Genomic DNA, 11,517 nt, shown 5'->3' on the forward strand with positions numbered 1-11,517 from the left:
GAAGTGCGAGCGGGAGCGGGTGATGCCAAGAATCGCGCAAATTTTATACCTGTAAATAAATTTTATCTTGTATCGACTACTTATTTAATTTAGATATTATTTTGGACAAGCAAAGAAATAACTCCTATTTATCTAATTTAGGATGCAAGTTAAGATTGTAGCTTTACGGGCTAAGTACAATACGACACGAAAATGGTTCTTGATTGGTTTGACTCTTCATTGTCGCATTCCAAAGTGATTATTGCTTCAGGCACAAATTTGAAGACGTAACCATAAGCTAAAAATAGTGTAATCATGCGGGGATCTCGTTGACATCTTCCCTTATCAATACAAAACAACACTTGCAACAGGATACCAGGGGCTCCCTTCCAAAAAAAACATATAAGCAGGGGCAAGACACCTTTGAGGTAGGTATTGTGACTCACGTACTAATAAAGAAAATGAGCTCAGCAAAATACCAGGGACTCCCTTCCAAAAAAAACATATAAGCAGGGGCAAGACATCTTTGAGGTAGGTTTTGTGACTCACGTACTAATAAAGAAAATGAGCTCAGCAATACAAAGTATGGAGAATGTTTTAGGAAAAAAATCTCTCAAAAGTTCAGCCCTCTCACAAAATAGAGCAACTAGCATTACTATTTTTTTTTTTAAAAAGGGCAACTATTATACCAAAAAAACTTTATTTTTCTAAGTTTCCGGTGGTTTGTTCTTATTGTAGCGTATGGACTAGAGATGTAAATAGGAAAAACATATGCGGCTGGTACTCGCTAATTCTTAACCGTATTTTTTTAAAAAGAAATTGACTCCCAATCGGTTGGCTTGGCTGCTGAGATGGGATTTCGAGCCTTGTACCAGTGGGCATATTGCATCGCCACCTTGCCCTCGCGGCAGCCCGCAAAAGGCCGCCTCTTCTCCGTCTCTCCCGTCGCCTTCGCCTCCGCTTATTAGAATTCGCTCCCGTCTTCCCCTCGCGAGGTAAGAAATCCGTGAACCCTTCCCGATTTGGGCTTTCGATTCGCCTTTTCTAGACGTCTTTCTTCCCCTTTTTTATGGATTCGATCGCGGTCGGGGTGGCCTTTTGTTGTCCTTAACTTTTTGGATAAGAATCCATGAAAAACCTAGCTCGATGCTGGCTTCTTTTCTTTTCCTTGGCTTCGAGCCGGTAGTAAGCGGAGAAACATCTCGTTCTTTCCGTTGTTCTCTGATGGTTGGAACCGGTGGGATATAAAGGAATCGTTTCGATTGATTTGGAGATCGATTTCGTGCATGGTATCTGTTGCTGCAGGCCTTTCTCTGGCGTGTAGGTAATTGACATGGATTGGAGTATTCTCTTTTTCACGCTTTTTAATTATATGTACGGAATCTGGGGGGTGTTACTTAGAGAATCTTGATTTCAGTTGCTTCTTGATGCCTGCTTGTAAGGAGCACTACGGAGTTATTTTTGAAATCTTTGGGTTGGTCTGGTGTTGGATTTCAGGAGTATAGTTTCGTACGCTGTTGTTTCTGTATCATGCTAATAGTGCAAGATTCTAGATAGCAGAAAGTTTTTGTCTTTTCATCTTTTGTTATCATGATTTTTTTTTTTTTCCCAATCGAGGGAACTGATAATTCCCTGGTTGCATGGGCCTATACTGCAGAACCAATTGAGATCTTTCAACTGATAATTCCCAAAGTTGCTTCTGGGCAGGCATCTGACATCAATTTAGAGGTTTATGTCAGGTTGATGGCCTCTCATATTACATTTTCACACTTCAGGGGATCATGCCTTCATAGATAAAGCAGACCCCATAGAGATAATTATGGCAGATTGATCATGGTAATTATCATTGTCTGTAAAGTATGATGCTTTGAATAGGGAAAATCCTTTAGTTTGCTAGTGGTTAGACTTCTTCATCAGTCCACCTTGTGCAACTAGGAAAATCATTTTTGTACCTCCATAACCTTTCTTTTTGGTGGATTGTTGTCAAGCTTAGTCATCATGTAGATTGTTTTAAGTGTTTTGAATGTACTTGGCATGTATGGTGTGGATCTTTATCAGGTTGTTTTGCATCTTATTTATATCCTTACCTTCTTATTCTTGTAAACTGTAATGGCGGTGCCAATCAAACACAGAATCATTTTATCTATATCTTTGCTTTCATTGTATTTGCAACTTCATCTTTTTAGTACAGACTTATATCTTCATCTTTTTCCTGGGCATAGGTTTCAAGGAGCAAAAACTGCTCAGCTAAAATGAAAATATAAAAGGAAAGTGGCTCAAGAATATTTTTCTTAAGAACAGACCTTTCAGAAGATATCCTACATATGGAAAGGAATGGAAACACACCCAGTGAAGAATTGTAAGGCGAAACAGTTTTGCAGTAGTGGAAATTCTGAAGTGATGTCATCATCTCTACCTGTGCTACCTGCTCCCTTGGAAGAGAAGTTTCCCAAACTGCCAGATTCCCAACAGGTGTTGATGGAGAGGGAGCTAAGAAGCACTTCAAGTATCCCCCATCATAGTCCTTTTGTCTCTAACAGTGCAGTTGTTGGACCATTGTACTCATCAGCTTCAGGGTTCTCATCAGATCTTCATTTCTCTTCTATGTCACCTCATGAGAGGCACCACAATGGTGCTTCATTTGTTTCTCAATCACCAAATGTTGGACTATCTTTTGCTTCAACTCCTTCACATTCAGGGTCATTCTGTCCTATAACAAGTAATCACCCCAGAGAATCCACTGAAGTGTCCTGGTGTCCAGAACCAATTCACAGCATGCTTGATTATTCAGATAATATCGCTGCTAGCAACAATCAGATCCAGAACAGTTGCGATATGGCCTCGGATGACCTTGCTAAGCAAAATGAGTGGTGGACAGATTTAATGAATGATGATTGGAAGGATATTCTTAATGAAACAAGTGCTCCTGAATGTCAGCCAAAGGTATTACGTTCAATAAACTGGAATTCTTAAGCATACCACATTCCTGATATTGTCCAAGAATTTTATTAGATCTCTTTTTTTTTTGGGTTCTACTATAACATGGCTACCACTTTGTGGCTTGTAATATGTTAAAAGTCTTGCAAACTGCAGACTTACCAAAGTCTTGCAGAATCCAGACTCTTCTAATCAGTTATTGATACTCATATGAGTCCTTGGTTGCCATGATTTCAATGTTTAAATGAAAACAATAATTTATTGATTTCTGATGATTAAGGATAATCAATTTGTATAATTCTTCAAGCTATTGAACTTCCATAAGACATTACGATATCTTACAATTAAATGATTAGGCCGTTAATCAATTGGCATTTTTGGTGGCACTCAAATTCAGAAATTGATATATGTTCTTTCAGATGATTCATGTCATTAAATTTTGTAGTAGTTCAATTGTTTGGTCATGTGCTTGGCCCACCATCTTCTTGTTCCTTTGTTGTCATATAGGCTGTGCAACCAGCAACCCAAGCAACCCCAAGTATATCAGTTCACCAGCTGCAAATCCATCAATCTGTTCCGTCTCCCTCTGGAGAGCTTTGTGCAGTCTCTAATTCCTCCTCCGCTGCCAATGCTGCTGCAGCCAAGCCGCGTATGAGGTGGACTCCAGAGCTGCATGAATGCTTTGTAGATGCTGTGAACCAGCTTGGTGGTAGTGAAAGTAGGTTACACTCTACTTTGAGATTCATTTTTTTCTGTCAACAATTATCTCATGGCTTGAAGCTGTTTTATGCCTTCAGAGGCTACCCCTAAAGGTGTGCTGAAACTCATGAAAGTGGAAGGTTTGACCATATACCATGTGAAAAGCCATCTGCAGGTCTCTACTTTCATTTTCTTCTTATACACAACACTTAATGCATGCCATTTATTTTATTTTTTTTTTGCCTTTCTTAATAAGATCTCTCTGTTGCTATATATATATTTTTGCTTTACAGAAATACAGGACAGCTCGGTACAGGCCAGAATCATCAGAAGGTTAGTCATGCATATACTTGACATTCAGTTCATTTTATGGATTTATATTGTTGCTGCTCCTCCATACCTTCCTTTTTAAACTTTTCTCCTCCTCCTGCTTCTCTCTTGTACTATTTATGCCTTACAAAAATGCAGCAACTTCATCTGTAAGCGAAAGTAATATAGTATGGAAGACTCTAGTGTGACATTTTTCCAATATTGTTAATGCAGGGGCATCGCAAAAAAAGGTCACTCCACTTGAGGAAGTGTCATCTCTTGACTTGAAGACGTGAGTGAGCCATTATTAAAAAAGAATACTTGTAACTATATGTTACTTGGAATTCATAGCTAATATGCACTGCCTTGTTGGAAGAAATGTAAGCTAGCTGCAACAGTATATATGTCGAAAAAATATGGAAATGCGTATATGCTTTTGTTCTTATGATAATAGCTATAGAGACTTCTCTTTCTGAACCTTATGGCCTTTGAGAAACCAGAAGGATTATTTGTTTACTAATTTGTGTTGATGCAAATGTCTGATAATTAAAACACTTACAAGTCAATGAGTGAGAGCAGTCTCATAATATGCAGAAATGAGTTAACTTTGTTAGAATGTTGGGTTATAAAAAAGAAGTAAAATTCATGAGCTCATTGTTTATTGCCGAGAAATGGGCATTGCTATTAAGAGAACAAGAACCAGCAAATTGTGATCTCTAAGCTTGCTGGTTGCTGGTTTGACTTTGTTTGATATGCAAAAATAATCCTGAAAATTGAAAAACTTTTGTTTATTTACTCCACTGCTTGGATGTGCACTAAGATCCACATACCGCCCCCTCCCCACCATACAAACCACCACTAAACACCCCCGAAAACACGCACCCACCCACTTCAGTTCGTGCATGCTTGCATGGTGCTTTTTCCAAGCATGTGAGCATGTATCTGTATCTTGAGATGTAGTATTTGCATGTTTTTATTTGTTGCTCTATAGTTCTGTCTCTTTTACTAGCTACTTTATGTATTTTGTCCCAGTGTTGTAGAAGAATTTCACTTTATTATTGTGTTTTCAAACATGGCCTAGACACTGACCCATTTGCTGCCAGATTAAGGGGTTTTTGGACCCTGGATGAACTGCTGTTTGGGAATATCTTTTTTGATCAATGAATTAGAGATGGACTACCACTTTTGGTTAATTCATTTCTTGTATTTATTCTCTCTCAAAATAACTTCTCTCTTTAAGGCGTTATTTAGGAAGAGAGAATTAAAAGGTGTGCCTATATTGAAATTGTGTATTAATAGAATGGAGCCCTATGGTCTGTGGGGTTCGAAATGTATTGATGAAAATACCAAAAATTTAGAGAAAACCCACTTTCTGGTGTCAAGAAATTGGCAAGTCTGTGACTGGATACTTGAATATCTTAATGGTAGACCTGTAAATATGGATACAACCTGCACTATTCTGTTGGAATGGTTTAACATATCTTTTGTGAAGCGATAAACATGACGCTACTTTTAAAGGATAAACTCTTGTATGGTAGACTTCTAGAGAATATTGAAAAGTGTCAGCATAAGAGGGTTTGATTCATCAGTGCCACCTACTATTCAGCTATCCCTCTTTGGTTTCTTATGTAGAAGTAGACTAGAGATCTAACTGCCCTGCATAAACTGTGCTGTGGACTTGGATTAAACATGCTCTCAATAATATTTTATTTAAATATTCAGCTCAAATGCTTTTGCTCTTGTTTCATTAGATGCAGATCTCGTTTAGGTCAGTTTATTATTTCTGTTTTTTTTTCTTTGTTTCCTTTGTTTTGTACTGTTATATTTCTGCAACAGCTAATATGTGTTGTTAACAGTATCAAAAGTTTAGTGCCTTATCTTTTCGTTCCAGGCAATGCTGAAATGTTAGAAGGCCTGTTTAGTCTTCTCTAAGTCAATGGTTAATCTTGCTTTTCATTTCAATGACAGGAGTATTGATCTCACTGAAGCATTGCGACTCCAGATGGAGGTTCAGAAACGACTTCATGAACAACTTGAGGTATGCTTTCTGGTTGAGTTTTGACATTAAATTATTTCACCTTTTGTTGCGTGTTCTATATTAATTTTTTGATTTCAGAATCTGGAATATTAATCTCATAGTAAATCAATAAAATAGTACAAAACTAAAGGCCTATTATTAGCTTGAGTTTTCCTGTACTACTGCTGTGCACATGCAATGCACATGAGGAAGGTATGCATGATTGTGGTTTCATGAAAGAAAGCATTGATGGTTGCAATTTCACTCTAGCAAGAGATGAAATGTTAGTGTATTTTCATTAAACAAGGGGGTATTATAGAAGCCTAGATGGACATCTAGCAATTCTTGAGCAGAAGTAGAGGTTCATAGCCATGCATGAAGGTTCAAGTAGGTTGTGTTGTAATAGTAAGGCCTATTATTAGCTTGAGTTATCCCGTACTACTGCTATGCACATGCAATGCACGTGAGGAAGATATGGATGATTGTGGTCTAATTGCTAGACATGTCATGTATTGTCATCATCCTTTCTATTGGCAAGATTTTGAGCATGCATATGAATATGTACTTGCATGCTCAAAACACCTTTTTGTGTGTTTGTTCATATCTGGCTATAGAGATGAAGTTGTCAATTGTGTCAATAGGATTTTGCTGAAACAATCTGAGTAATTTTCAGTTTGTTAGTGTCATGATTTCTCAGGAGCTTCGATTTTCTCTAACAGAAGCATCCTCATGCAAGTTTTTAAGGATTATGTATGAACAAATTTTGCAGTATCACACGCAGTGCATGCATTGTTTAACTAAGATGTATGATTTTTTCCATATGGTTGCACTGCTTACTGATGTATTATGGGTGGATTGGCATGAACTGGAGATATAATTCAATTATACATTAAATGGTTGTTTTTTAGTGATTAAAGATATATCTTCCATTTTGCTTTGTAGGAAAAAAAAAAGATATTTTGTGATTTTATCTATCTTTTACTCGAATTGTCATCCCTTGGATGTTGCATCTGCATGGTTGACTTAATTTAAACCATGCATCTCTGTTCATTGCTACATCTATGTTGGTTCTGAAACAAATGCTTGAAACATAGGATCACTTTTTTTTTTTTTTCCTTTCAATTTTGTTTAAAGCAATATGGGTGGTAATGTGCCACCACCAGGTTTTGGAAAAAACCTCAACATTTTTGAGAAACAAGGATCAGGCATGGTATTATTAGTAATCTTTGCGGTAAATAGAAGCAAGCATGAAGACCCTTCATGTCTGCGTGTAATTATTTTAGATCACTTAGCGTGGTACCCCCTTCTTTTCCCTATTTTTTCAGTGAGCCAGAATTTTTACATTATATGATGATACAAGTAACACATCGAGTTTGCAGAAAGGAAGGTCTAGGCATCATGTCTCTGTGTTGTGCTGGCTTGTCCCACTGGTACACTTGTCATGCATCAGTACAGCCGCATGCCAACTGCTGGCATTTAGCCCAATTGCCTGATATGTGGTGTGGATCAGCAATTGAAACAATGCCGGGAAAGTCATCTCTCCAAAGCCTCTTCTCAATGTGGTTTGCCCCGTTGTTAGCCAACCAATCGATGAGTTGCTTTTGGTTCACCCTGAAACCATGCAGGTGGTGAGGGATTTCAAATGGGGTCCCACACTTAGGTGCTTAACTTAAAAGAGTGACAAGTCCATTCTAGGCCATAGGCTGGGGTTGGGGCATCATCATATGCAACTGGTTATTTTCATGAATTGTAAAATTTTATAAGCACAAAAAGAAGTTATAGAGTTCCCCAATCCTTCCTGATGTCATGCAGTATTATTCCATTCACATTCACTTGCTTTTGATCACCTTGACAGAAATGTAAAGATCTGTTCCTGCCAGGACTATGTATGAAGAGCACCTGTTTAATACCAACTGCAGACAATTGTTTGATCCTATATTCTCTCTTCTTTCCACAGATTCAAAGAAATCTGCAGTTGAGAATTGAAGAACAAGGGAGGTACCTTCAGATGATGTTTGAGAAGCAATGCAAGTCAGGCATCAGCCAGCTCCAGGCTCCTTCCTCACTGGAAGAACCATCCACTGTATCGTCTGAGCAAATGCATTCTGCTGCCAAAATTGAACTCCTGGAAAAAAGTGGAGATGAATCAGGAACTGACCCTAATGGAGCAAAAATGTCAGAAGGCTTAAGGCAGGTGGGTGACAAACAGAAGATGCCTGAAGTTGAATCCTGCAATGAGATGGAAACTAATATTGTTCGTGGGTCTCACTCCTCATCCTGCAAGCATGCACGGGTCCCTGATGGGGAGTCCTTAACTCCCACGTCTGCATGAGATTAACAAATTTTGCTCTTGTGCATTGACTGGTGAAATGGGAACTATCATTGTAATGAGAAGGTCAATATTAAGTGGAAAGCTAATCTATGGTCAGGAGCCACTCTGACGCTTTTAGGAGACTGCAGACAGTGATCGCTTGTATTATTGGCGATTAATGACTTGTTTTCTGTTAATTTCAGTGAATAATGATGCTATAGGGTGTAAAGATTTGTTTATGTGCCTTTCATTAAGTTGAAGTGTTTTGGCAAACTGTCAAGAAAGAAATGCTGTACTTGAAGGAAAGGATTATACACTCTTATAACAACCTTTAGCTTTAATATTCAGAAATTTCTGGTGTAATGGTGTTTTTAATAACCTTACCGATCCATTACAGAAAAAATATATTGCAGTTTATTGATTGTAGATCACCAAAAGTATAAGTTTGACATGACAGATCTGTGTCTGCTGGTTATGTGCTGCGAGTTGCACCTGTAACTAAATGCAATGGGACAGTCATAATGGATCCTTCCTCTAGTAACACTGTTCATTCTGAATGTTCTTTGTATCATGCAATGAAATCAGGTTGGTATAGAATGTGTTGTTTTACTCGCTAGTTTGTCTTGAACTCGTGCTAGTTTCAGATACTTTAAGGTGGCTTCTCAATTGAGATGAAATGAATCTATCATCGATACAGTTGGTCTAACATGTGCCGTAGCGATGTTGCCAATCATTCAGCAGCATGGGAGTGGATTCATGACGTGTGTGTGTGTGTTTGTGTTTTTTTTTATAATAATAAATAAAAAAATTAATTTAATTAGATTTGATTTTAAATATCATTTCTAATTTTACGAAGAGGAAGCAAGTAAATACAATTATTGATGGCAATAGTCACGACAGGGGAAGCGGTAACGGGGATGGTAGCAAGTGACTGGCAGTGAAAACAAACTATTTGGGAACAGCTATTTTTCTGATTTTATTGTATCTGTGAAACGTTACTATTGACTAAATATCTTCTAACGTAGATTGCTATGATTGTTCTTTTGTTAATATTTCATCAATCATTTTGAACAAATATTGCAGTCTAGTGCCAAATGCATGAAAAAAATTATCATAATTTATATTTTGATCCTTCAAATTTATCAAATATTTTTAAATAATTTTTATAATTTAAATATCTCTAAGTAAGTCATCCGATTTTTAGATGTGATTTGAGGTAGTTTTTTTGGACGGTGCATTCATGAAAAAAAATATTCGTTATAATGATGATATCACATCAAATTTGTAACAAATCAATAAAAATTTTTATATTTTATTAATTATCATACGTCATCGATTTTCATAAATAATATTTTATATTATTTTTTTATTTTTTATTTTTTTAATTATTAATTAATTTATTATAATATTATCGTGACATCACTGTTGCAACGAAAATTTACTCGCATACGTGATTTTTTTTTTTTTTTTTTCTGTGTGTGCTGGTTCCACTGGGCTCTCTCTCTCTCTCAACCCAACCCCCACTTCAGTGCCTCCGTATTGCATGCACCAGGTGGAGTTGGACCGCGTCAAATCCCACATTGGATAACACGCCATGCTACCCCTTGCATTTCACCAATTCGTGATTGCACGCTATCCACCGTGCATACTTCGGGATTTTGCCTGATACACTTGCACCTGGTGCATGCAATAACTGCGCCGCCATTACCGTCTTTCTCTTGCCGCCACGTGTAATGTAGTCTCCAATCAGCCAAACAGTGGCGGTGGAAACGATTACCTCACAGAAAAGAGTCTTTTATTTAAATAATTAAAAAAAATTATTTATAAAAATAATATAATTTTTAATTTATTTATCAAACTAATGCAAATCTTGAATGATGTTTTATAGTGTCCACATCACCATCCTTTTCCACATTTTTTTCACGTGGATGACGAAAAAAAATCAAAAATACCATTTCAAATAGTAAATTTAATTATTAATTTCCAAAAGAAAATAAAAAAATATATTTTTTAATTTTAAAAAAAATAAAAATTATAATTTTGATTCAAATAAAAATAATTTTAAATTTAAAAAATAAAAATTTTAATTTTAATTTAAATAGAAAACATCATTTCAAATTACTTTTTCCATTTCAAATTTATTTTTTTAAAAAAATATCCCAAAAAAAATATCACAAAAAGTTAAAAAAATACCAAAAAAAAAGAAAAAAAATAAAAAAAATAAAAATTATAATTTTAAATTTAAAAAATTAAAAATTTTAATTTTAATTCAAATAAAAAACATCAATTCAAATTACTTTCCCCATTTCAAATTAATTTTTTTAAAAAAATATCCCAAAAATAATTATCTTAAAAAATAAAATAATATAAAATAACATAAAAAATGAGAAAAAAATGAAAAAAAAAAAATTATAATTTTGTATTTAAAAAAATAAAAATTTTAATTTTAATTCAAATAAAAAACATCATTTCAAATTACTTTCCATATTTCAAATTAATTTTTTTTAAAAAATATCCCAAAAAATATCTTAAAAAATTAAAAATAAAAAATACCATAAAAAAGAAAAAATGAAAAAAATGGAAAAAAATAAAAATTATAATTTTATATTTAAAAAATAAAAATTTTAATTTTAATTAAAATAAAAAACATCATTTCAAATTACTTTCCCCATTTCAAATTAATTTTTTTTAAAAAATATCCCAAAAAATATCCTAAAAATTAAAATAATATAAAATACCATAAAAAAGAAAAAAAGAGAAAAAATAAAAATTATAATTTTAATTTAAAAAAATAAAAATTTTAATTTTAATTCAAATAAAAAATATCATTGCAAATTACTTTCCATATTTCAAACTAATTTTTTTAAAAAAATATATCGAAAAAATATCTTAAAAAATTAAAAAAATAAAAAATACCATAAAAAAGAAAAAATGAGAAAAAAATAGAAAATTATAATTTTAAATTTTAAAAAATAAAAATTTTAATTTTAATTCAAATAAAAAATATCATTTCAAATTACTTTCTCCATTTAAAATTAAATTTTTTAAAAAATATTTTAAACAAAAAAAATCTAATAATAATATAATTATTATGATATATTTTATTATATATTACATATTATTTTTATTTTTTTGAGTTATTTTTATATAATTTTTTTAAAAAAAATTAATTTAAAATGGGGATAATAATTTGAAATGATAATTTTTATTTGAATTAAAGTTAAAATTTATAATTTTTAGATTTAAAATTATAATTTTTATTTTT

The 11,517-nt window shown here is 34.1% G+C and overlaps 1 protein-coding gene across 3 annotated transcripts; it reads left to right on the forward strand.

The window, feature by feature from the left end:
• Positions 1 to 796: 796 nt before the first annotated feature.
• LOC105054439 (protein PHOSPHATE STARVATION RESPONSE 2) lies at positions 797 to 8,615 on the forward strand. 3 transcript variants are annotated; one of them, XM_010935942.4, is made up of 8 exons: positions 797 to 974; positions 2,202 to 2,922; positions 3,424 to 3,634; positions 3,714 to 3,790; positions 3,909 to 3,948; positions 4,159 to 4,216; positions 5,893 to 5,962; positions 7,899 to 8,615. In XM_010935942.4, exons 2-8 carry the CDS (start codon positions 2,314 to 2,316, stop codon positions 8,271 to 8,273), a joined length of 1,440 nt encoding a protein of 479 aa, XP_010934244.1. In that variant the 5' UTR covers positions 797 to 974; positions 2,202 to 2,313; the 3' UTR covers positions 8,274 to 8,615. The 3 variants fall into 3 exon arrangements, with proteins under 3 accessions (XP_010934244.1, XP_029123203.1, XP_073101699.1); XM_029267370.2 differs by lacking the exon at positions 797 to 974 and adding an exon at positions 975 to 1,303; XM_073245598.1 differs by lacking the exon at positions 797 to 974 and adding an exon at positions 986 to 1,299.
• Positions 8,616 to 11,517: the final 2,902 nt, after the last annotated feature.

Source organism: Elaeis guineensis, chromosome 11 (assembly GCF_000442705.2).
Source record: "Elaeis guineensis isolate ETL-2024a chromosome 11, EG11, whole genome shotgun sequence".
Classification (NCBI taxonomy): Eukaryota; Viridiplantae; Streptophyta; class Magnoliopsida; order Arecales; family Arecaceae; genus Elaeis; species Elaeis guineensis.